The sequence below is a fragment of the Cimex lectularius genome, unplaced genomic scaffold, assembly GCF_000648675.2.
Source record: "Cimex lectularius strain Harlan isolate CLEC.00 unplaced genomic scaffold, Clec_2.1 scaffold322, whole genome shotgun sequence".
Lineage (NCBI taxonomy): Eukaryota > Metazoa > Arthropoda > Insecta > Hemiptera > Cimicidae > Cimex > Cimex lectularius.
In genome coordinates this window covers 134,382-158,550 of record NW_019394198.1, presented here as the reverse complement: position 1 = coordinate 158,550, position 24,169 = coordinate 134,382, and the positions used below count along the sequence as shown (strand labels likewise).

General features: G+C 36.3%; 5 protein-coding genes across 10 annotated transcripts; 2 read left to right on the top strand and 3 right to left on the bottom strand.

Annotated features, from left to right (window-relative positions):
• Window positions 1-444: 444 nt before the first annotated feature.
• Window positions 445-2,612, bottom strand: LOC106666055 (GDP-D-glucose phosphorylase 1). 2 transcript variants are annotated; one of them, XM_014392944.2, is made up of 7 exons: window positions 2,476-2,612; window positions 2,065-2,397; window positions 1,361-1,511; window positions 1,182-1,284; window positions 930-1,033; window positions 714-859; window positions 445-651 (listed from the first exon to the last, which is right to left on the bottom strand). In XM_014392944.2, exons 2-7 carry the CDS (start codon window positions 2,384-2,386, stop codon window positions 470-472), a joined length of 1,008 nt encoding a protein of 335 aa, XP_014248430.1. In that variant the 5' UTR covers window positions 2,387-2,397; window positions 2,476-2,612; the 3' UTR covers window positions 445-469. The 2 variants fall into 2 exon arrangements, with proteins under 2 accessions (XP_014248430.1, XP_014248431.1); XM_014392945.2 differs by having other exon boundaries at window positions 2,471-2,565.
• A 497-nt stretch (window positions 2,613-3,109) lies between these two features.
• Window positions 3,110-5,551, top strand: LOC106666001 (probable RNA 3'-terminal phosphate cyclase-like protein). The gene is made up of 5 exons (XM_014392856.2): window positions 3,110-3,335; window positions 3,396-3,631; window positions 3,704-3,871; window positions 4,841-5,265; window positions 5,389-5,551. The coding sequence occupies exons 1-5, from the start codon at window positions 3,200-3,202 to the stop codon at window positions 5,534-5,536; spliced, it is 1,113 nt and encodes a 370-aa protein (XP_014248342.1). The 5' UTR covers window positions 3,110-3,199; the 3' UTR covers window positions 5,537-5,551.
• On the bottom strand, window positions 5,284-6,568 carry LOC106666003. Of its 4 annotated transcripts, none has more exons than XR_001340371.1 (5): window positions 6,466-6,568; window positions 6,202-6,400; window positions 5,974-6,135; window positions 5,701-5,875; window positions 5,284-5,357 (listed from the first exon to the last, which is right to left on the bottom strand). XR_001340371.1 is itself a non-coding variant. In XM_014392861.1 (4 exons), the coding sequence occupies exons 2-4, from the start codon at window positions 6,360-6,362 to the stop codon at window positions 5,301-5,303; spliced, it is 393 nt and encodes a 130-aa protein (XP_014248347.1). In that variant the 5' UTR covers window positions 6,363-6,400; window positions 6,466-6,568; the 3' UTR covers window positions 5,284-5,300. The 4 variants fall into 4 exon arrangements, 2 of the variants coding, with proteins under 2 accessions (XP_014248347.1, XP_014248348.1); XR_001340372.1 differs by having other exon boundaries at window positions 6,202-6,380; window positions 6,466-6,548; XM_014392861.1 differs by lacking the exon at window positions 5,974-6,135.
• Window positions 6,569-9,646: 3,078 nt separating this feature from the next.
• On the top strand, window positions 9,647-11,178 carry LOC106666002 (zinc transporter ZIP9). 2 transcript variants are annotated; one of them, XM_014392860.2, is made up of 5 exons: window positions 9,647-9,933; window positions 9,991-10,102; window positions 10,186-10,311; window positions 10,364-10,650; window positions 10,709-11,178. In XM_014392860.2, exons 1-5 carry the CDS (start codon window positions 9,838-9,840, stop codon window positions 10,910-10,912), a joined length of 825 nt encoding a protein of 274 aa, XP_014248346.1. In that variant the 5' UTR covers window positions 9,647-9,837; the 3' UTR covers window positions 10,913-11,178. The 2 variants fall into 2 exon arrangements, with proteins under 2 accessions (XP_014248346.1, XP_014248343.1); XM_014392857.2 differs by having other exon boundaries at window positions 10,163-10,311.
• Window positions 11,179-14,557: 3,379 nt separating this feature from the next.
• On the bottom strand, window positions 14,558-23,139 carry LOC106666019 (thioredoxin domain-containing protein 3-like). The gene is made up of 11 exons (XM_014392885.2): window positions 23,022-23,139; window positions 16,899-17,016; window positions 16,740-16,843; window positions 16,609-16,680; window positions 16,433-16,549; window positions 16,278-16,374; window positions 15,986-16,212; window positions 15,714-15,931; window positions 15,485-15,641; window positions 15,241-15,410; window positions 14,558-15,178 (listed from the first exon to the last, which is right to left on the bottom strand). Exons 2-11 carry the CDS (start codon window positions 16,987-16,989, stop codon window positions 14,620-14,622), a joined length of 1,812 nt encoding a protein of 603 aa, XP_014248371.1. The 5' UTR covers window positions 16,990-17,016; window positions 23,022-23,139; the 3' UTR covers window positions 14,558-14,619.
• Window positions 23,140-24,169: the final 1,030 nt, after the last annotated feature.

Here is a 24,169-nt window from a genome sequence, read left to right as displayed (position 1 = left end):
CTCTTCATGTATGATTATCTTGTGGTCATTAACGATCAACTAGAGAACATTTTTAATTAATTCAAATAGGTTTGAAAAATTGCAATTCTTTGGTGTAATCAAGTATACAAGATGATCGTTTATGCAAATGATTATTGATCGTGGAATATGTGAAAATTCCACGCGCTTAAGTCAAACCTCAATTACTTTTATAGATTATGCTAGAAAATTTTTGATAAATTTGTCTATTAAAAAAAATTTCTTTTCTTCTTTTCACTGATGATTTCTGCCAATAAAATTGTATTTTAAACAATTTTTTCTTGTGTTTTTAGGCCTACAACCTAAAAAGTATTTTTAAGTTTTAAAATTCAGGATGTATTGGCCGTAATGGGAGTAAGTAGGTGAGGATCATAACTCAATTTGCTCATTAAATCATACACAATTTACATCATTATACAAAATGTGTTTGTTTAGGAAAAGGTGAAAAGTTTTATTGTTTGTATAAATTTTTAACTGCTGTTCTTGTCGACTCGAAAACCCCGTCTGTGAGTTGCCAAAGCATATCCGCGAGCTCCTCCTCGGTCGACTCGTCGAACAACTTTTTATCATTGAGTGGGAAATGGCCGAAGAGCTCGCACAGAGCAAAATTCTGAGTACTGATGTCTTTGCATCCTGTAAAAATTTACAAAAATAACCAAGAGATAAACTTCAATTTGGGCATTTTTTCGACATACCAGATGCAGACGTTCTGGGCCATACATAAATCCTAACGCAGTCGTACACCGTTGAATCATTCCTTTCAAAACTCGTGCCCCTCGTCATGATCAAATTGTGTGCAATGTTGTTCTCATTTAAATAATTTGTTAGTTTAACAACATCCCTTGTGGGAGTTAAAAAATTGAATTAACCATTTTGTAAAGCTATTAAACATACACAAAAATAAAACATACTCTATTATTATATCAATATCACGAGGCGATTTTATCTGAAATACATATCCTTTAGATGGGAAAGTATCTTGGAAGTAACAATTTCCTGATAAATGTTTCACAGGCTGAAAAAATGAATTTAATAAAGATTAAACAAAAATATTAGCAAAATGATTATCATATTTTTTTTTATATTATAGTTCAGGATAGGATTCTTTTTTTCTTTTTTTTTTTTGCAATTGTAAAAAAAATCGACTCATGTACAAAACTTACAACTGTTTCTAACACCATCTGCTTGTTCAGGTAGTAAATGTGAAAATGTAGATGGTTGATCGATGCATAGGCACACAGCCCGTTGAATCCTACCCTGAGAAACCTGCAGTAAATGGCTGTTGGCGAGTGGTTTTTTTTTTTTAAGTCGTTCATCGAGGAAAATGTTTTCTGATACTTACGGTACCGAGCTGGACAAGATGACGCCGATTGAAAACCGCAGTCCGTTGCCCGTCACGACCTGTGGCTGCTTTTTGTGCATATCGGGTAAAAGGAGCGAGTGTGCCTTGTCGATCGGGCTGTCGTTTATCGCAATATAATTGTACATGTCATCTGCGAAATGAGTGTCATTCAATATGCTGTAATTTGTTGCAGAGCCATCACGAAATTGGCAAAATGATAAGCAACAGGTATGACACAGACACAATTTCAGGTTCATGGCACCTGGCAAGATGGAGAAATTTCACAACTGGGCTCTTATTAACAAAATATAAACTTCTCAGTAGTTTTTCACCAACACCTTCTAAATATACGTGCTGTCTAGATTTCATGACACATTGAAGATGTTGAAATGCTTAAGCGCATCTGACAGACAACTTGATAAGGATAGGGCAGGCTAAAATAATTGGTAATGACAAAATTACGGGTTCATCACTCACAAACAAATGGAAAAATATAACCTATGAATGTTTGAGCGAAATAAGAAATTTAAACAGATTCAAATGGAATATTCTATTTGGTTTATCTGCTGCATTTAGCCTGGATTATCAATTTTTAATAACTATACTCTGTTCAATGCCAAAAATGTCTCAGCACAACTAAATTTGTTGTCTGATCATAAATCATACTTAAAACTTAAGTGCTGTAAGATAAAAACAGGTAGGACCTCCGTTTTTAATCTGGAATATGAACTCGTCAGGTTTGAGCTTCGTGAAGTTGAACTTGTCCGGATCGAAGGGCTGAGACGTGTTCTCGATGAGCTCCGGCTTTCTCCGCTTAGCAGAACGAAGCGGGTTCAGCTGTAGTACGAAGCCAAACTTGTCGCCGAGGACCTTCTCCTCCTCGATTTTCCAAATATAGCGAAAGAGGCCGAGCGACATTTTGCCGTCCCACGCTGTCACGAGGGCCTTGTCGAAATCAGACGGTTCGCTCTTCTCCGGGTCAATGGAGAATACGAACCGGTCTGGGTTCAACTCAAAACTTCCCATATCCAATAAAACTGAAAAATATATCAATTCACGTCAATAAAACTGTCATATATCTACACAATTTACATGAATAAAAAAATTTACTTTACCCAATCACTCCAGTATCTGTCAGTGTGAACTGTCAAATGTATTGTAGAATGAAATTTAATGACCACGTGGGTAACCTGACAATAACCTCTACATGTTGAAACATCGTGACGTCATAAAATGAGCAATTATAAATCATGCTAAAATAAGTTCAAAATAATTTTCAAATGAATATTTATTTACGTGAAAATATTAATGCCGTTTTTTATAAAACACGTTATGAAAAAAAATCATTCACATTGAATACAAGTAAATTTATTTTTATTTAATCATTCGTTGGTTGCCCTGAGCTTTTAAAGCAGTTAAAACTTCTATGATCAGATTTTTTACTACGAAATGAACAATTATTTCACAATAGAATATTTAATGACAAGGAAATAATAATAATAAAATGTCATCGTCATCTTTTATAAATCGTCATTTGGGGTCTGGGATACTTCTGTTTTTAGTTGCTCTCAATTACCCTGTCAATAAACTTTCCTTAGCTGACCAGCGCAAAGAGTTTGATACTTTACTTTTTAAATCTTTTTATTTTGTTTAATGTTGTTGATTTTTAAAGTAACATCAAGTACCAGAATATTTTTCGTGACGTCTGTATTGAAGTATTGTGTAAACATTTTATAACCAGCGAGGAAGTTATAGTAACACTGCTAGGGCCGGTCACGTTCACAAGCCAGACTGGTGTCCTGTATTTTTTATCTATTTATTTATTTTTTTTATAGAAAAATGGTGAAAATAAGCAATTTCCTTCAGTTCGAAGGTAGCAATTTTATGCGGCAGAGGCTCATATTGTCAGTGCTGACTGGCAAGTCCATCACAATTAAAAAAATAAGGTCTAATGAAATGGAGCCAGGTCTTAGAGGTGAGTGTTGTTCGGTTTTTACGATCCAGCCGAATTTTACCTTCTTTTTTTTTTCTTCAGAATATGAAGTAAATCTTTTGAGGCTTATTGATAAAATGACAAATGGTACATGGCTGGAGGTGAATGAGACAGGCACCGAGTTCTCATTCACTCCTGGATCCTTGATCGGAGGCCCTTTGGAGCACGAGTGCTGCAAACTCCGTGGCATCGGTTACTACTTGGAAGTCGTATTCGCCCTGGCGCCTTTTTGCAAGGTTGCGCTGAGTATTACGCTCAAAGGGGTGACAAACAACCAGGTATGCTTTCGTCCCGCACCTCATACGAGTCAATATTCGTCAATATATACATATTGACAGCTTTAATTTCAGGTCGACCCATCAGTTGATGCGTTCAAACACGGGGCTGTCAGCGTTTTGAAAAAATTCATAGTCGTTGACCCTGGAATCGAAATGCAGATTAAGAAGCGAGGAATGGAACCGGAAGGCGGAGGAGAAATTTATTTCCACTGCCCCATTGTCAAATTAAAAGCTATACAGGTATTAAAAATCATTTCAGACACTCACTCACATGCATTCACTTTGTTTCACTTGTACTCTCACTTATCACTAACCGCATTCATTCAGTCTTTTACTTTTGCATTCCCTTAGTTGGTTCGTCACTAGTTCTCCCACTTACTCATTGAGTCAGTCATGCATTCACTTGTCACCCATTCACCTGGTTATTTACTTACTTGTGTAGTTACTAATTCATTTTCTTAGTCTGTAAATCGCTCAGCAGCTAAATTCACATCACATGAACATCAGTTACTTACTCATGCATTAACTCACTCAGTCACCAACTCAATCAATCAATACATTCACTTAGTTTGACACTCGATCACTCATTCACTCACTATGCTCAGTAACTCGCTCATGCATTGACTTAGTCACTCACATATGCATTTTCTAAATAGCTCTCACAGTTCTCCCTGACCCCATGCTGAACTCAGAAGTGAAATGCCGTAGTCCTGATGGTAGTGTTGGATATAACACTTATTTACTCATGCAGTAACTCAGTCACTCATTCAATCACTTATTCACTTACTCATGCAGTAACTCACTAACTCAGTCACTCGTTCAATCACTTATTCATGCAGTAGCTCACTAACTCAGTCACTCGTTCAATCACTTATTCATTCAGTAACTCACTAACTCTGTCACTCGTTCAATCACTTATTCATGCAGTAACTCACTAGCTCAGTCACTCGTTCAATCACTTATTCATGCAGTAACTCACTAACTCAGTCACTCGTTCAATCACTTATTCATGCAGTAACTCAGTCATTCATTCAATCACTTATTCACTTACTCAAGCAGTAACTCACTAATTCACTCAGTCACTCATTCATTGGTCTGTTCAGTCATTAACTCGCTCACTTATTTTGGTTAGTTAACTTTTTACATATGCATATATTTATCTATCTTTCATGCATGCATAAATGCAGTTGTTTTTTTTTTTTTTTTTAGATGAAAGATATGGGTAAGGTGAAGAAAGTCAGGGGGACTGCTTATGCCGTGAAAGTGTCACCTGTCCTCGCCAATAGGTTCATCGAGACAGCAAAGGGTGAAATGATCCGTTTCATACCCAACGTCTTTATAACGTCAGATTTCCTCAAAGGTCAGAACGGCGGTAAGTCACCAGGCTTCGGAGGCTGCCTTACCGCAGAGACCACGACAGGCGTGATCCTGACAGCAGAAAAGACCACACCGCCGCCTCCGGGTCAGAGGCAGACACCGGAAGACATGGGCAAGACAACCGCCTGGCTCCTTCTCGAGGAGATTGCCCGCGGCGGTCTCGTCGACTCCTCGTTCCAATCCCTCGCCTGCCTTTTCATCGCATTCGGCCAGAAAGACGTTACGCAGCTCGTCGTCGGCCCTCTCTCCCCTTACACGTAATAACAAACAACTAATAAATATATATCTTTTTTTATTTGCTCTTTATTTGAGATTTTTCATCCAAAGCAGTACTCGTCTGTGGAGTCGTCTGAAATAACACAATTAATATTCTGTTTTAGAATCGAGCTTTTAAGACACCTAAGGAAATTCATGGGGCTGACATTCAAGCTGGATCCCTACGTTGAAGACGAAGACGAAGATCAGGGGGTTGGATCAAATAAAGTTTTAATTACAGGAGTAGGAATTGGGTACAATAGATTTGCCTAACTCTTGTTTTTATTTTATGTTTAAATTTGTATATTTTTATATATAGATTATTCTGTAAATATAAATTTGTAAATAAAATATTTTATATTGTCTTGGTTATTTTCTCCCAAATGTCTAAAAAATAGTATACCCAAAACAATTTCAGGATTAAAAATTTCTTTTACCTTATTTTTATTTTCTTCTGCTTCTTTGTTCTTTGCTTCTTCGGCTTCTAGCTCTTCCTTAGTTTTCTCTTTTCCTATGTAGAGTTTTTGGCACAAGGCAGGATTTGCGACATCACGTTCGTGGCAGGTGCATTTCCTCCTCTTTTTTTCCAGGTTCGATATAGGGGGTCCCTTTCTAAAAATTAAATTGAAGCAATTTAGTAAAAATTAAGAGAAAATTGTTTAAATTTGTATATATATTTTAATGAAAAATAAAAATCTTCAATGACTTACAATTAAAAATCAACTAAACAAAACACAGAAGAAAAAAACAATTATTTATTTTTTTCTTTTTTGTCCCTTGATATTGTAGCGATACAATCGCAGCCAACATCAGGAGAACACTGCTCATTGACTCTCTTCCACTTCCCGCGCCTTATTTTATCGAGGGAAAGTCTAAAAAAATATTATAAACATGAAGATTTTTATCGACTGGCCGAGGCTGATTTTTTGAAAACTCACGGCAGCTCGAGTTCGACTGGATTCTTAACCGACTGGCTTGATTTGCTCCTCCTCGACCTGCTACTAGACGATGGTTTCTTCTTCTTGTTCCCGCTCGATTTTCTCTTTCCCTCCGAGCTCTTCTTCTTGTCCTTTTTCCCTTTTACCTTCTTCGCCTCCATCTGCGCCAACCAACTTGCCTATTCAACCAGGAAAAAGCCTAGAATAATTTTAAAAAAAATATTTTTCTTCTGCAACTACTCAATGAAAAAATATAAGACTTACGGACAAAGCTTGTTGAAAAATCAGAGCATGTTTATCTAATGAGTCATTCCATTTTTACACCCACATGTTTATTTTTTATGATTACTTTTTTTTTAAACAGGATTAATGATGGTCATCATATGTTAGATATTTGATGTATTCCATACCAAAGCAGAGGGACAAGGAGGCCGATAAATTGACAAAGGAAAGTCGATCAGGACAACCTGAATCCTTTTGCAGCATTCCAAATTGCTGTAAGCATAGATCTGGGTTAAGAATAAGTCCTCAGTTCAATGAGAATATTCTAGTAAAGAACTAGTAAACTTAGAACTAGAATGATAGTGTAATCCAGTCTTAGCATAAGTTAGGAATACCTGCTAAACTAAGTTTAAAATAGTTTTAAGGAATGTCAACCATATAGTAGAAATAAGGCCGTAAATCAGAGTTGACCACCCACAGGTAGCAAAGAGTCGTTTCCCACAGACCTGGAGGTCATAGAAACGTGATAGTTAAATAGTCTGCTAAATAATGAAAGTTAAAGAGTATTTAGTGTGAGGTTGTCCCAGACAGAGTTCATCCAGCTGTGTGACACTATAAATTTGGGGTCATATACATTTTGCCAGACATCTAGCAGTGTGGAACCAGGTGTCTGTGTAATGTAAACTCCACCAGATATGGCACAACAGTTTTGCTTTTCCTTTCCTTCAGTATAAATGATGATTTGTAAAGCAAAGTCAGTTCACTCGAGGTCTCAATCGATGGCTTACAGGTTGAAGGCAGTGGCCAAGGCACAATGTCGGTTTGAGTGTCTTGAAAGCAGGGGACAAGAGGATGGTTAGGGAGGACAGACTCGGTCAGCCAAAGTTGGTGACTCAGTGACAGCACTCAGTCAACTCAAAGACTCCGACTGGGACTTAGCCAGCAATGATCAGCCATTGTGACAAGTCAATTGTCAAGGACCGATGAGGCTGAAGGAACAAGATGCTGGATTATGTGCTGCAATTGGTGAGCATCGTTTGGAGTAAGCTTTCTTGTGAATAAGCTCATCCCAGGATTAGAGTAGTGGCTGACTTGCCTTGATGGGTTGACTTTCTGTTTAATTAGTATGTTATTAAGACGGGCTGGTGTAACAATAAATGTTTCCTTGTACATCTCTGGTTTATTGTATTTTTAGAACCTACCTTCCCTCCACACAAAAAATATAAGGTGAATGTTCTCGCTTAGCAATAAGCACTGAGCATCAGCTAACACAAATAATAGTCTGGAGATTCTGGAAGCTTGTGGTCTCCAGATTTTCCTTATAATTAGTTCTCCAGTATGGACAAGGATATAAAATATCCTCATATAATCTGAGCTTGAAACTCTTAAATACAAATTCAGCCTTTACATCATCCAAGTGATAGAAATCAATGAGTCAAATTTTGGCAGCCACCCATGATAGGTAATGGCAGACTATACTAAAATTCAGAGCTCCTTTAATTAGTCATATTCATTTTATCCATGGTGTATGTGGAAAAATTACTAAAAGAAGACCTAACACATTATTAGATCCTGCTCAAAATGCTTTATCAAACCTGAAGACTGCTCGAGCCACCAAGAACCCAGATAACCTCACAATTGACAAAAAATACATGATACTGAATGAAAAGGCAGAATTGTACAAGAATCTGTGCAATTTCATTAAAAACTATGTTAAAACTGTGTAACTGTTGGATTTTCTATATACATTCATTAAAAAAATCTCTGAACACCCACTGGTTAGCCCAAAATACACCTTTCCAAATTTTTTAATATGTCATTGGATATAAAAACATTATTTTTGTAAATCTCAACATATTATTTAAAAGCTTTTCAATATTAAAGAACAATAACTGTGAATATGTTAATCAAGAGGCAAAAAAGTACCTGAACACCTAGGCAAACAATTTTGTTTTTCAAAGTTTACTGCCTTCGGTTTGATTCTTTGTTAATTTGAGCAATATTATCTTTATAGCAATCATGTTTTTTAGTATTATATTAACGTTCAATATTGAAATACCGTAGTCCATTAGTTACTAATTGTTAGAATGGATAATGAAGGAAATTACTTTCTTAAGCAACCCTCAACACACATCATCTTCCAGTATAAGAAGCTTGCTAATGCTAAGAATATACTGCATTTAGACGTGCAGAAAAATTAAGCCATCCAAATCCCAGAAAAAAGAACAAGTCCCCCCCCATTGCAGGTATTCTGTATCAGGATTGCTCCAAACAGAACAAAATACTATTTTTAAAAAATGTAAGAAGGAAGAATGTTATATATAAGCAAGAACAATAGAGAAAAGAGCATATAGTTTGCTAAAGAGCATTTAAGTAAGCCTGATTTTGTGAGACGTTTATTTTCACTGATTATAGCAAATTTAATGTCTGAAGGAATGTGGTATAAGCCAGGGACACTTGGGGGGAAATTAAAGAATACACTACCGAATGTTTAAAGTTGGGGCAGTGGTGTTTGTGTGGGACTGCATGGGTTATAGAGGAATTGGCAATTTATATATTACTGATCATAGTCCAACACATCTAGATTGATGCCCTAAAACAGAATTTAAAGGAAAACACTATTAAATTGGGTATAGAAAGGATTTTCCTTTTCCAGCAAGACCACGCCGAATACATGGTACGGAAAACTCAGGAATGGCTACTATATAGCTTAGGCAGTTCCATATCACTCAATTTAAACAATATTGAGCACTTCTTGGATCATATTGAAAGGCAGCTCAAAAAAAAAGAAGATTAAAAACAAAAATCATCTAAAAGAAGGGATTTTACAGGAGTGTACTAACACATCCCCAGACATGACAAAAAACTAGTTCCGTCAATGATAAACCATTTATTAGTGGTAATAAAAAGTAGGGGTTGACCTATAGACTACTGGGATAAAATTTAGATGTGTCAGTAAATAAAAAAATGAAAAATAATGTATCCAGAGATTTTTTTACTGACTGTATGATTTAAGAAGTTGAAAGAGTATAATAAAAATAATAAAAAATAAAACATATATATTGTACTATCATATATCCGTATCGTTACATATATATGACATTAAACGATATCATTACACCATAAAGTTTGATTTTTATTATTTTTATTGAAAATTGAAGTTGACGTTGTAAAGTTTAAAAATTGGCGGTTGAGGGAAATTCGTGGCTGGTTTTCGAGGCTGGATGAATCGATGTGGGACGTGGGTTATCATGTCCAATACCAACAAGCAGCTTTCACTGGTGAAACTTTCCGTACTCCAGACCTACTAAAGCTCTCGCGTCATGTCGTAGTGTTCAAAGCTGGTAAAAGCATCGCTTTCTTACTTCGGTGATGTTCAAAGGAGCCGAACATCAGGAGCATAAAACATAAATCATGGAGGAATGGACTGTGTTGATCCTCCTGTCAGTTGTCATGCTGGTGGGCAGCTACTTAGTCGGTTCTATACCACTTGTCATGCAGATGTCAGAGGTAAAGAAGAAAATTACTGGTTGGGTTTTATATTAAAGGAGGTTTTTATTTAAAAAGGCGAAGCTGCAGTTGGTATCGGTGTTTGGCGCAGGGTTGCTGGTCGGTACTGCGCTGTCTGTCATAATACCGGAGGGCATAAGGGCCCTCTTTGCTTCTGTCAAGCCAGCCAGTATGTATGTCTGTTAAACAGACATAAATTTTCTTTTAAAACCTTGCATATCGATTCTAGTCATTTCTATGCAATGTTGGCAGAAGGGGATGGGACTGGTTTACCAATGGGACACGAAGGCGACCTGCATTCAGCAATCGGACTGTCATTAGTGCTCGGCTTTGTAATAATGCTGCTCATCGACCAGGTTTTCACTTCGCACACTAGAGGTATTCTATTTAACACCTTCGCAGGCTGTATTTACGGATTTTTTGTTTGAAGATGTAGAAGGCGGAGGTGGAAAGCCGAAGTTGACGGCGACAGTCGGCCTGCTCGTACATTCCGCAGTCGACGGGGTTGCGCTAGGCGCAGCCGCAACGACGACTCACACTGAAGTCGAGCTGATCGTCTTCGTAGCGATCATGCTGCACAAAGCTCCCGCGGCTTTCGGACTCGTCTCATTTCTCATGCATGAAGGCCTCGACAGGAAACGTATCAAAAGGCACCTTCTCATTTTCTCCCTTTCTGCTCCTATAATGTCTCTATTCACTTATTTCTGTATAAGTCAGGTAATTATAAACAAACAAACATTATTATCCTTAACAAATCATGCTATTTGTATTACAGGAAGGAAAGGAAAAGCTCTCGATGTTAAACGCGACCGGGATCGCTATGCTATTTTCCGCTGGTACGTTTCTTTACGTTGCGACCGTACATGTCCTGCCAGAGCTGGCTGCCCGAGCCGGAGGCTCTTTTCGGCCGAGGCAGCTTTGCGCGCTTATACTGGGCACGCTGCTCCCTCTTGTCATGTCCGTTGGGCATCACCATTAACAAACAATAAAATATTTATTTAAAAAAAAAGTATAAATTGTGATTTTTATTATCAATTTAATAATTGTACATTGTAAATAATGTTATATGGTGATATATATTATACATAATTATTATATATTGTATATAATATTATTACAAATTTTATTTAAGACTGGCGTTAGTCAAACAAACGATATTGTTTTTGAAACTGCTGCTGTATTTTTTATTTAATTTAACAAATCATTGTAATATCAAAAATAAACTTCCAATTTTTTTTCTACGTCTTTTTATATTTTGATTTCAGCCGAGTGGTGAAAACCCCGAAAGGACTGTAGCGATGAAAGTTATAAGCTTTGGGTTGACTTAAGATTTTAAAACACACTTGAAAGCACACATGCTTACTCAACTAGCTGTTATGTTTCTTCGTACTTAACTAAACCAAATTCGACTTATGATTTGGTCATTACTGATCATTTCGGTTTGCCTATTTTCTCTAGGTCTGTCAAATTTCAGATGGCAATATGATTACCAACATAACTGAAGCATCCAATGCGTTTTCAAACTAATGTCAGAGTTCACAGGGAGCTAAGAAGAGGAACGCCGATAAGGGAATGCCCAGGACTCAAGTAATCCTGGCCATCATTCGGGTCTTAAGGGAGTGAACACAGTGGTCGATTATTAAGTACTGCTTCGATGCGGTACAACAAGGACAAGAATTAATCGAATGTTAGAGGCATTTCTCCAACCTTCTTAGTGAAAAGAGCACTTTTGACTCCGACCTCCCAAATACCATCAAAATTTGGGGATGCAGGTGAGTTGGATCCCCTGGTGATACCCAGGGAAGCTCAGTGAGTGGATAACTCATTGTGGTGACTGGCGAGAAACACAATTGCCTGTTTGATGTAATAGAGACGCCTACTAATTTTCTTCCCCAGTCAGAGAAAATCTGGGATGGCAAACACATCTTGCAGTGAATCGGTCAAGGGAAGCCAAAAACATTGGGTGGACATGTCAGACATAGGCTCTAGGTGAACCGATTTTGTATTCATGCATATGAATAACACCATATACCCTTTACCTACTGGAGAATTAGGTTTGAGGCTGAATTTAATATAGAATGGTCCCGCCAAATCGACTACAGTAGATGAAAACGGTCGAGAGGGTCTTAACTTTAAATCTGTCAATTTATTACCCAAACAAACAAAACTAAAAATTAACATGCAAGATTATTATTCAGATATCGTGGGATGTGGTCGGGTGTGATGTGGGTTTTTCAAAAAACATTTTCTTTATCGTGCCAACGTTTCGATCTTTTATTGAGATCATCTTCACGGCTCAACGTGTTTGTCTTCTGTGTAATTGTGCCATCCTTGTGTGTCGTGTTGAGACTCTGATTAACGGTCACTAATCTCTACACATGCAAGATTATCTTGGTCCTTGATCAAACTTTCCAAGTGTAATGCGACTTCCAACTTAACCGTATAACCTGTCTAACCTTAAAAGTATGTACTTAAGGAGGGACTTGACTAAATCTGTTAGTTTGTTATTCAAACTAAACAAAATTTAACATGCAAGATTTAAAAATTAACAAACATGGAAATGTGAACTTATTTAGGAATTAGATCTAGTTTCCGAGTAGTAACATGACTACCAACTTAATAGCATAACTAAACGTTCAAAGTGGTTATATACTGATAGACATACGTATAAATATGTTGATTTTGACCTAAACTGTCCAAACTTGAAATAGTGTGCTTATTTTGGGACTTAATAAAGTTTCAGTGTGTCATATGACAACCCACTTAATTACCAATCGTATATGTTTAGTAGTCATAATTGACTGTATTAATTATTTTAATTGATTATACTTTTTATCTAAGGTCTTGGTTGAGGTGAAAAAGTTAGTGTCAAGAGTGGGATTTGAACCCACAACCTTGGGCACAACACGCTGCTGCTCTAACCTGTTGTGATCATTTGTTTGTGTGTTTTTGCTGTTCACGGTATAAACCTCTTACAGCTATTACTTAATTAAATGATTATTAAGATGGTCATTTTACTTGTTTTCTTTAACATTAATTACTTTTCAGTAATCATTTTATATACTTTTTTTTTTTAATCACAACAGGTCCCTTACACAGATCTTTAGCCGTTATAAGGAAATCATAACGTTACCGGGATGGACCGCTTGGCGGCGATTTGGTTTTATAGGGATTTATTATTCTATATTTCTTAATAAAAGTAACCTGGTAAAATAATTGAACGTTTAAGTTAACAATTTCAAACCAACAATTTGAGATAAATGATTTAACCAATTTAGCTGCTGCTCTAACCATTTGAACAATCGTGACTGCGATCCGCTTGGACATCATCTCCTCATCTCAACCCACAACCTTTTGAATTTTACCTCTTTTTGCCATATTTTCAAAATCGTGTAATCAGGATATTTTTTATCTAAGGTTTTGGTTGCAATGAAAAAGTTAGTGTCACGAGTAGAAATCAAACCCACTGACTTTATCTAGCATTTGATAGTTTCCAAGTGCAACACGACTCCCAACTTAACTGAATTATTTATGATTCTTAAAAGCACGTTCTTACGGAGGGACTTAATTATAAATCTGTCACTTTTTACTCAAACAAAACAAAATTTTCCATGGAAGATGTAAAACTGTAAAAACATGAAAGGATGACCTTATCTAGATACCCGAACAAGTTTCCGAATGTAATGTGATTACCAACTTTACTGATTAACTAGTAAAAAAAGCAGTACTTACGGAGGGACTTAATTATAAATCTGTCAATTTTAACTCTTACTAAACAAAATTTAACATGCGAGACATAAATCTGTGCAAACTTGAAAGAATGTGCTCCAATTAAGGAGTTAATCAAATTTCCTAGTGTAATATACTACCAACCAATTATTGAAATAGCCTATCTCATCTTAAAAGCATACACTTACTGGAGGACTTAATTGTAAACTTGTAAAACTTTTACTTATACCACTGTTTGATTTAAATGAAATTCTATAACCTATTTAATCTGGAAAAAGTGCTTACTGTATGAAAATAAAACAGCAAAATTTTTTCTTACAACATAAACGTTTGACTTAGCCAGAGATCTATAACTTGACTAGACTTAAAAGCATGTACTTACCATGGGACTTAATTATAATACTGTAAAATATTTACTCGTACTGCCATTCAACTTACCAACATCTATAACTCCTTTAATCTAGAAGGCGTGTACTTACTGTCCTAATAATAAAGCACTAAGTTCTTTACTTACGAGTATGGCCTGAATTAGCCGAAGATCTACAACTTCCCTGGACTTAAAAACATAAAAGCATTACTTTGAGACTAAATTATAAAACAGGACTTATATTCTTAAATTTCATAAATACAACAGGTTATATATTTACACTTTCATCTAGTTTATACATTTTTTAAAACTTATTACCCTGATAAAAAAAATACAATTAATTAATAATAAATTAGGGAATTATATCAAAACTTTTAGATTTTAAAGGCTAAGTAATAAACTTAAACTTAAAATCAATGTTCATAAATGAATACATCCTTGGCCTACATGATTTACATATTTAGAAGTTAATAATTGTTTTATTTACATATCCTTCTATATTAATTTAATTTTAAAAATAAGAGAAAATAACTGTTTAGCTTTTTAATTGTAGGTAAGTTAATACTTTTCATTGGTAATCAATAGCATGATTACTTTTTATTATCCTTCTTCTCTTCTTTGTTCTCTTCTTGGTCTTTCATGTTGGTCCTTGATGAAGATTCTGAAATGGGGATGAGGGTGTCTTCATCGACGTCATGACTCATGTTCATAGTCCTCATCGGACCGTAGCCATCGTCAAGGAGTCCGATGTCCTCGTCCTCGCCCAGTTCGTCAAACACATCAGCCTCGGACTCGACCGGCTGGTCCGGCTCGTCTTTGGGGATCTCGCGCCACTCTCCGTCCTCGACATCGGTCCCGTCAGCCAGCTTGACGAGCCTCCTCCCTCTAATGATGTCGCCGTTGTAGGCAACATGGTTCTCCTCGACCCACACGTTGTCTTCCTCGTCTGTCCAGTAGACCTTGGGCTCGGGGGGCGGTGGCGCCCATGGATCCGGTTCCTCTACGACTTCGACTGTTGGTGGGAAGAACTGTTCCATCTCAACTGTACCGCTTGCTAAATCGGCGCTTATATGTAACGGGTTCATCTGCGCTAGGACCAGCATTGGATCGCTTGACATCTTTTTCAATGCCATTACCATTTTTGTTTCACTGAAAAATAAACATTATTGCAATATTTAAAAACCTAAAGTAGTAAAAAATAAAATACGCACTTCACTTTTCCTTCTCCCATTTTTTCAAGTTCGTGTATTGTTCCTGCAACTTTGATGGCTTTCTCTGGATTGATTGAGTCGAAATATCCAACATGGAGTACATCATCGGCGAAGGCTTTCGCCGTATCTAAAATTTCATGTGCTTGTTTCGCCTCAAATATTATCACATACTGAAAGCAAAAATAAAGCATTATATTCAAATAATTTCCAAGGCGTTTATTATTATTGTTATTTTTTTACTCACACTAGGTGGCGGCAGAGAGTCCATGGGCACTTCTGTTGCCTGTACCTTGGACGGGAAGCAAATAGACACAGCTGCCGATTTTGATATGTGCTCCAATGGTGTCCAGAATGGAGGAACTTTCACACCATTAATATCAGTCTCAAACATTTTGTAAACCCTTAAAATAAAATATTTTACATAAATAAAGAAAAATACTGTTAGATTTATGATAAATAAAATAAAACATTACGAGTCAGAGGAAGGTCGGAGAGGGTCCATTTTTTCACCGTAGATCATAGCCGCAAGACGTTGTTCCACTTGGTCCAAAGGCAAGTTTATAGCATTACCCGGTTGTCCTCGTTCGACAGCAAGAGCAGCCGAATCTTGGATCAAAGCTGCTATGCATGCCCTCGTGTCAGTCATTTTTAAAAGTTCTTCAGGCAAAGAAAGCCCAGAATTGTACATCATCTAATTAAATAAATTAATAAGGAAAAATCCAATATCATAAAATAAGTGACGTACGTTCATTATTTCCTCCCTGGATAACAGGATGTCCAACTGGTCGGCGATAGACAGTCCGATGTTATCGTATTTCGCCATGAGCTTGTACGAAGCTGCACAGGTCCTTTTCCCATTGGGCTCTTCTGGTTCCACAATAGAAGGAGGGAAAAATACAACTATTGTCTGCGTATTCATGACTCTTCCCAGTCTCTCATAATTCCTCAGTTTCACCTTGTCCAACTGGGCGGCTTTTCACAAAAGCAAAATTGTATAAATTAAATCTTTTAAATTTCAAAAATAGAAAAAAATGTACCCAATTCTTTCCTCTCTAGCTCGGCTTCTCTTGACTTCTTGGCTTCGATTTCATCTAACTTCTGCTGTTCGTCAGGCGTCACTTCTTCAAAGGTCATCTGGAATATGAAAATCACTTTAAATTGGTAAAAAATCTTGATTTTTTTGCTCATTTACCCCTTTTCTCTCAGACAGTCCGGCCATACACTTGACTTCTTTATCAAGCTCCCTCAGAACAGTTTTTGTGAGCATTGGCGCGTTCGAACCAAAAAGGATTCTCATCAACTGTCCACCCTGGGAAAGTAAAAATAATTTAATTATTTATAATCATAAATACATTTTTTTGTACTTACAGCAGCAATCATCCACGTGGGCTCGCTCCTTCCTTTAAACCGGCTTAATACCCGAATCGTATCCGCATTTGCCTTTCGAGAAAGAAAAATAAAATTACTCGAATCTATATATTTATTAAACTATCCAATACCAAAGCTAAATGAAACTGCTCAACACCGCTTTCGAGTTTCAGCTTCTTTAGGTTGCTCATCATCGCCAAGCATGGGCCGCACCATTCAGAGAACACGTCAATAACTAAACATATAAACATTTTATAACTATTCTGTCATAGCTGCTTAATAATAAGTACCGATAAGTCCTGGCCTTGCGAGCAGCGCGTTCCACTCTTCATCAGATTGAACTTCAACTTGGAGAGAAGTCTGTCCGCTTTTCTTCGCCATTTTCCTCGCTGTGGCGAGGCCAGTTACCTGCAGGATTAAATAATAAAAAATAAATAAAACAAATTGACTTTTGAAATTAGTTGGTTTTGTTCAATATTTTTCTAATTTCTACATTTAGCTAAGTTGACTATCCTTGGCTTATTTTCCTAATTTATTTATTTCCCTTTTGCATGGCTATTTAATCAAAGACTATCGCTTATTTTGACCATTTACTTCATTGCCTTTGCCTTTAACTTATTTCTTCATTTGCCTATGCCCACATTTGTGAAGTTTCTTATTCAGCTCATTTAATTGATTTGTTGGTTACCTGACTACTCTGTTTGCTTATTTATTACACTGGCAATGCTTGTATTAATGTATTTCCTTTCTTATACACATTTACCTTCTTATTTATTTCCTCTGTGTTTATTTCCTTTTTTCACATTTGTTTACTTACTTGGTTACCTATGTCCTTATCACTTATTCATTTCCTTTACTATATCTTCATTTGCCAAGTTTCTTCTCTTGTTTATTTCCTCTTTTGCCTGATTAACTTCACTTATTTTCCGGGCTTTCAACTACTGCTTTTTGCCTACGTATGCCATGTACTTATTTCCTTATTTGCCTATTAGTATTATACGCTTTTTTGAACAATTGATTGTTTGTCTATCGTTTTTAATCAACTATTTCATCTGACCACTTACTCTGTTTGCTTATTCACACTCATTTGTTTTAATAACTTATTCCCCCATTTGCTTACAGGAATGTGCATTTAGATTTTTATTTTTATTTTATTGTATTTTATTTTTGTTCTTGAATTGATTCTTTCCTCATTTATCTACATTGCCTAATTTTTTATAGTTGATTATTTTATTCTATTAGTTTCCTACATTGTTTTTTGACTTGTGCTCCTATATGTATATATCCACATTTCCTTATTTTCTGTCGTATCGTCTTATCTATTTACTCTTTAGACTATTTTCACTTTTGTCTATTTCCCCCACTATATTTTATACTTTTCTATTTAATTAACATCTTTTTTTTTGCTTGGGCCCTCGTTTTCTTGTCATTTGTTGGTATTTTTCTTATAATTTGCCTTGCTTCTGCCTTTTAACCAGAATTTTATGTTTTTTTATTTATGTCCTAAATTGCTCATTTGTGCTTATTGTTCCAATCGTGTTTGCTGCTACTTCCTTTGATCACCTGTTTACTTATTTCTCTATTTCGTCATTTATTTATTTACTGCCTTTTTCATTTATTCAACTGTCTATTTTTAAACATAAGCCATGACTCATTTTGTCATCCATTTGTGCCTACTGCTTCTACCTTTTGTCCACCTATTTACTTGTTTTTTCCTTTTCACCTATTTCCTTACTTCGCTTATTTCTTCTCTTATTTATTTCCTTGCTTTTCCATTTATTCAACTAATTTATTTTATTTTACTTTTTTAATCTGACTGCTGGCTAATTTTTTTCAGTTAATTTCCTGTGTTTTCCTACTACTATCCATCTACCTATTACTTATTTTTCCTATTGATTAACCTATTAAATTATTATTTTACATTACTCTATATAAGTTTAGTAGTCATAATCATAATTAATTTTATAATTTCAGGTGTTTCGAGATTAGGCCAGGACTGAGAATATGACATCTCAGAATGACCTTTATCAAGGAGCCATGTCCCTGTTAGTGCTAGAACAGCGCGGTAAGTTTGATTTTGTTTTTTAATTTTATTACGACGGTAGTGTGACTGAAAAAAATTGTTTTGTGGCGAACACTTAATTTGTAGAGTTTTAAAAATCATCGTTAAGCTGGTTTTAGTAAATTAATATAAAGTTTTACCAGGTGCTTGATTTTGGAGAAGGCTGGCGTGGAGTTTTACCTACTATGTGTAAAAATTCCCTAAAGTGCCGATTGATGGTTGGCACGGTTCGGCCCGATATTCGACTAGGTCGATTGATTTAGCCCAATCGGATAACAATTTTCTTAACACAAAAAAAAAAGAAAAAAAAAGGTAAATAAGCAAGGGACCTACCTTGGATGAGGTCATAGCTTTGATATTGCCCGCTCCAAGCGATGCTTTGTACTGCGCCACCCGCCCCCGTTTCCATGCCGGCCGGCCGTTTCGCAGGAGAACGTGTTGAATCCCCAACCCCATCAGATGTGAAGGGAAAGGGGGTGGCATTCGGGACCACTCAAAGTCCCGCTGCCATGGGGTGAATTTCGCACGATCAAGGTGAGCTACCACGACTCGATTTTTTGTCTAAAGTCTTTATGAACGGTCCACTTTCTGACTTATGGGTCCGCGAATTGTCGCTTTTTTACACGGTAAACAGTTTTAACCGCACATAAAATTATGGAGGAGGGCAAACATCAAATACGGAAATAGACAGGAAAATTTCGGATCATGGATATGAAAATATCGAAATTTTCGTAAATTTTTGAATTCAAGAATATATATCTCTTATATATCAAAGTAAATAGTAATAAATATATATCAAAGTAATGAACCTCGAACGAACGGGAGCCGGTCCGGAGGACCAACTATTCCGTTAAATACGCTCTCTTGTTTGGGAGGCATTGAGATATCAAGCCTTTTTCCATTCCAATCTTTCATGTTTGATTAATTTCTCCTGAATAAACATAAATCAGTTTAGATTGATGTCAAAATATCGAGGACTGTGAAGCAAAGCGGTCTGCAATCATCAATTTGCATGACGGTCTTATAGATTTATTCAACGTAAACAAAGTGTTTTTCAAGATCTTATTAGCGAGATAGTTTAATTTTTAAGGGAGTATCGTTATTTAGAGGTACATCGTAAAAGTTATAATTAAAATTATACCGCCCTAGGGGAAAAAGTATTATCGAGGAAACTTTCAGGTGGATAACTAGTTACCCCCAGGCCTTGGTTTTGGCGTGAAAAAGAGCTGTTAGCAAGCACGGTTATTTTTTAATTCTGCATTAAAATTAGGGTGAAACGGCCGTTTTTTCCGGGTTTGAAGACAGCGATGGGGTTTAGGGATGAAATATTGGCCCTTAAATGGCTCTAGTTGTCTAACACGGGTCTTCCCACACGGAAGGGTTACGTGATTTAGAATATTTTAGGGCACGCAAACGGTCGGCTGTAATGCGGTCTGCACGCAAAACACACGGAAAACCAATTGCCGAGGGGGAAGAATCGATTAGCGCCGTGGCCCGGAAATGTTCCTTTCAATTTGTCTTCTCTATTTATGCACAAAGTTTTGGGGATATTCTTCAACTATTCCCTTTTCGAACTGCTAAAGTTATGGCTCTGTTTGGACTGGGTCCGACGGGTCTCGCCTTGTAAACCAGCGATCGTGACATCCGAATAACTCCCAATTACCAAACTCGGATACGAACATTTGTTCCATTAAAACTTTTCGGCCCGAATATTCCGTCCAATCGTCCCGAATTTCTGTAATGTAGTATTTTGACAGTCATCCACGTGAATTACGTCTAATACAGCTAAACAAATATAGATCGTTATAACGTGAACGCCTGCAATGCGTCAAGTGGTCCTCCGGGCCGGACCATAAACCCATTTGCTTTAACAATTTACTTATTCCTTCTTGTTTAATTGACTTAGAAATGAATTAGAAACCTAGTTCTGCCTATCTCTATATTTCTTTTTATCATTTGCTGACCTCTTCTTTTTTTCTTGTTCCCACTATTACTATGGAATTTTTAATTCCCACTTAACCTTTTTGTCTATTGCTTCTGTATGCACATATGCAATTTGGAGCTTCTCAGTGGTGACTCAGGTTAACATATCGATACGGGACAACTGGACGTAAGAAACTGCCATATTCCATCTCTACTGACACTGACCGACACTGACTCACGGTCTCTGCATCTGACTCAATCTCAACTAACATTCACCGTCACTGACTCACGGTCGCTGCATCTGATTCCATCTCTACTGACACTGACCGTCACTGTTTCACGGCCTCTGCATTTTACTCCATCTCAACTGACACTGACCGTCACTGACTCACGGCCTCTGCATCTGACTCCATATCAACTGACACTGACTCACGGTCTCAGCATCTGATTCCATCTCAACTGACACTGACCGTCACTGACTCACGGTCTCTGCATCTGATTCCATCTCAACTAACACTCTGTCGGTCTTTGGTACAGGCCATAGGTTGCAAACCTTGGATGGCGAGACCTCGTAGAGAATGGGCTGTGTAGTGTGTAAGCGACTTGGGGTGGTCTTGGTATACTTTTTTCCTCGCAGGTGTTTAAGATGATACAACGTTTAGGTGTAAAGGTGGTGTGGCCTAAATACCATTTGTGTGTCCGGCAGTATAATGAGGTGTGTTAGTAAGCTTGGTAGCAAGAAACGTTGGTATTTTTCCCCCAATGTCTTAACTATTTGGCCTATTTACTAATGTCTCCGTTGATTATTTACCCTTTCGTATATACCTCCGGTTCGCGAATTTTTTCCATTTTTTTAACTCATTAACTCTTCTCTTCTCTATTTTATTTTTTGCCTGTTGTCTCATTTGCCTTTTCACTCTTTTTCCTATGGCCTTGTTAACCTATTTTCCCATTTGCCTATTGCTCTATTTCCTTATATGCATAATAGCTTTTCTACTCTTTTCTCTTATGCCTATTTCCTCACTTGCCTTTTCACTCTTTTGTTTATTACCTTGGCCTAATATCCCAATTTTCTGAATTTACGTTATTACCTTATTTCTTTATTTGCTCTTTTGACTTTCTTATTAATTTCCTTTTTTCGGTTATTTGGCTTCTGCCTTATTTACGTATTTCCTCATTTAACCATTTCTTGTAAAGGATATTACTCTTTTTGCATATTTGCACTATTGCATATACTATTATTCGTCTATTTTCTCCATTTTCTGTCAAATTCCATAACTATGTTCTGGACACCCCATTTTCTCTTTGGTTACTTCCTCTTTTCCTTTTCACATTTTTATTAGTGCTCTTATTATCATATTTTTCTAAACGTCTACATCCAGATTTGACAAATTCCCTACATTCCTAATTCTTTCTCTTGACTATTTCCTGTTATTTTTATTTGGTTACTTACTCTATTTGCGCGTTTGTTATATTTTCTATGCCTTTATGTACCGATTTCTTCGTTTCTTTTACCGGCAAACTACACTGGTCATCAGCTCTCTTTTTGTTATGCCAACTTCGCTTCTTGCATTTCTCGTATTTTAAACCTACTAATTTCTTTTTCTGTTTTTCCAGCCATGTTATGATGTATGATACAAAACCAACTCTACCTTTTCTTTATATTTCTTTATATTGTTGCACTCTCTGTTCCTCAGGATCTTGTCAATTGTGGATAAAATAGCACAAATACACAGAAACAAGATTAAAACGTAATAGTCTGGTAACCCCCCCTCCCCCGAGTAAGCGATATAACCCCCATTCACGCTAATAAATTACATTCACACATTCATTCGCACTACTCCAGAAGATTCGATATTTCACTGGGTTTTTTGATTATTTAATCAACTTTTTATTGTTTATTTGACTACTGACTGTTTTTTTTATTATTTTCTCGTTTGCCTACAACCCCTATTGGCATAATTTATCATATATTAACTCTTCAGCACAATCTCTCTTTTCTTTATTTCTAAATTTCCCTTCTTTACTCTTATATTTGCCTGTTTGCTTATTTGCTTTATTCACTTTTCCGTCCATTTCCTCTTTTGTCCAATTTTCATATTCACACATTCTTTTTCTTATTTTCAGCACTTAAATAAGTATTCTGAATTGACCAAAAAAGTTACTTTTTAAAGCACGGTTTGTCGACAGTATTCAAAGTTCGCGACGACTTAGCGAATTTTGGTGTTTCGATTAAGCCTAAGGATTAAATCTACACTTCAAGTCCTACCCGATATCCAAAACTTAGCGGCTTAAATAAACTCGAGATAGAAAAAGTAAAAAGAGAAAAAAGAATTCAAACAAAAACAAACATATTGAAAAGGGAGAAAATCAAGAGGAAATTGCCAAAATGGCTGTTTTACAAGTAAAAAAAAACCTGCCCACTTACCTTTTAATTCGAAGAGGACTTAATTGTTCAACAAAAAAAGAGGCTTAAATTAATGACTAAAACAACGTTTTTTAAAAATCCTAACCTAATAAGATGTTTAACTTGTTTATTTTGTTGCTAACGGTTACTGTTTAATATTTACTCGTCATAGACAAATTTCTGATTGTTTGTTATATTTTTCAAAAGAGTGCATCTTTGTCTATTTTTTTCTTTTTTAACGTTTCGCTTATTTGAAATGAGTAAATGACTTGTGTGCAGTGTTATTGATCTGTGTACACGTGTTGCCTCGGTGTGGATCTATTGTGCCTGTTTTCGATTCATAATGTTTATGGTTGAAGTGTTTCTACTTTTTGTCTCATAATTTTTTAATGTTCGTTTTTTTATATATTTTATTGTTTGTACGTCTCTTTTTCTGAGTTGTTTTTTCGTTTGTTGTTCTTTTTTGTACTCTTATGGTGTAATTAATTGTACATAAATTTAGCCTTGTTGTGTTTCGAATGCTTTTGTGTCTATCCGTGTGTTTAAGTTAAATAGTTAAGTAATAGCAGTTTATTGCATATTTTTATGCATCTACTCTAGAACATCAACATATCTAAGTACTGTTAGATTTCGCTTTAGAGAGTGTGGTGAAATTATGAGTGCCTTGATCCTTATAACCAGAGGCCTGATAACGATGGTTATGATTGGTTAATGATGGCAATGGTTAGTAATGATTGCTTGACTATTCTTAACACAAAATATTGTAATGTTGTTTAGCTGGTAGAATGGGTTATCAGATGACACTTGGTTTGATGGATGGTTAAGAGTGGTTATTGACAGCTGGGGATGGTACGCCAAATAACCTACACTACAATAATTTCATGGATGGCTAAGAATAGTTGTTAGACCATCCCTAACCCGAAATATTGTGATATCTATTGGTTAACTGGTAGAATAGTTATCAGATGACATATGGTTTGATGGATGATCATGAGCGGCTTATTGATAGCTAAGGATGGTAATACACTAGATAACCATACACTAAAATAATTTCATGGATGGTTAATAATATTTGTTAGACCATCCCTAACCCGAAATATTATGACATCTATTGGTTAATTGGTAGAATGGGTTACCAGATGACAAATGGTTTGATCGATGGTTATGAG

Bases quoted from the DNA above. Each gene is read 5' to 3' on its own strand.
- LOC106666019 (XM_014392885.2), bottom strand. From the start codon at position 16,989: ATGGCGAAGAAAAGCGGACAGACTTCTCTCCAAGTTGAAGTTCAATCT. The intron at 16,681-16,739 runs GTATTGGATAGT...CTTTCTCGAAAG, and splicing joins AGCAGTTTCATTTAGCTTTG to GCAAATGCGGATACGATTCG. The intron at 15,179-15,240 runs GTGCGTATTTTA...TTTATTTTTCAG, and splicing joins ATGGGAGAAGGAAAAGTGAA to TGAAACAAAAATGGTAATGG.
- LOC106666003 (XM_014392861.1), bottom strand. From the start codon at position 6,362: ATGGAGGCGAAGAAGGTAAAAGGGAAAAAGGACAAGAAGAAGAGCTCG. The intron at 5,876-6,201 runs GTGAGTTTTCAA...TTTAATTTTTAG, and splicing joins CCAGTCGAACTCGAGCTGCC to AAAGGGACCCCCTATATCGA. The intron at 5,358-5,700 runs GTAAAAGAAATT...GTGTTATTTCAG, and splicing joins CAGAAGAAAATAAAAATAAG to ACGACTCCACAGACGAGTAC.
- LOC106666002 (XM_014392857.2), top strand. From the start codon at position 9,846: ATGGACTGTGTTGATCCTCCTGTCAGTTGTCATGCTGGTGGGCAGCTA. The intron at 9,934-9,990 runs GTAAAGAAGAAA...TTATTTAAAAAG, and splicing joins TTGTCATGCAGATGTCAGAG to GCGAAGCTGCAGTTGGTATC. The intron at 10,103-10,162 runs GTATGTATGTCT...TATCGATTCTAG, and splicing joins TGCTTCTGTCAAGCCAGCCA to TCATTTCTATGCAATGTTGG.
- LOC106666001 (XM_014392856.2), top strand. From the start codon at position 3,200: ATGGTGAAAATAAGCAATTTCCTTCAGTTCGAAGGTAGCAATTTTATG. The intron at 3,632-3,703 runs GTATGCTTTCGT...CTTTAATTTCAG, and splicing joins AAGGGGTGACAAACAACCAG to GTCGACCCATCAGTTGATGC. The intron at 3,872-4,840 runs GTATTAAAAATC...TTTTTTTTTTAG, and splicing joins TCAAATTAAAAGCTATACAG to ATGAAAGATATGGGTAAGGT.
- LOC106666055 (XM_014392944.2), bottom strand. From the start codon at position 2,386: ATGGGAAGTTTTGAGTTGAACCCAGACCGGTTCGTATTCTCCATTGAC. The intron at 1,512-2,064 runs GTCCTACCTGTT...CTCATTTCGCAG, and splicing joins ATTCCAGATTAAAAACGGAG to ATGACATGTACAATTATATT. The intron at 860-929 runs GTATGTTTTATT...AACTCCCACAAG, and splicing joins GATATTGATATAATAATAGA to GGATGTTGTTAAACTAACAA.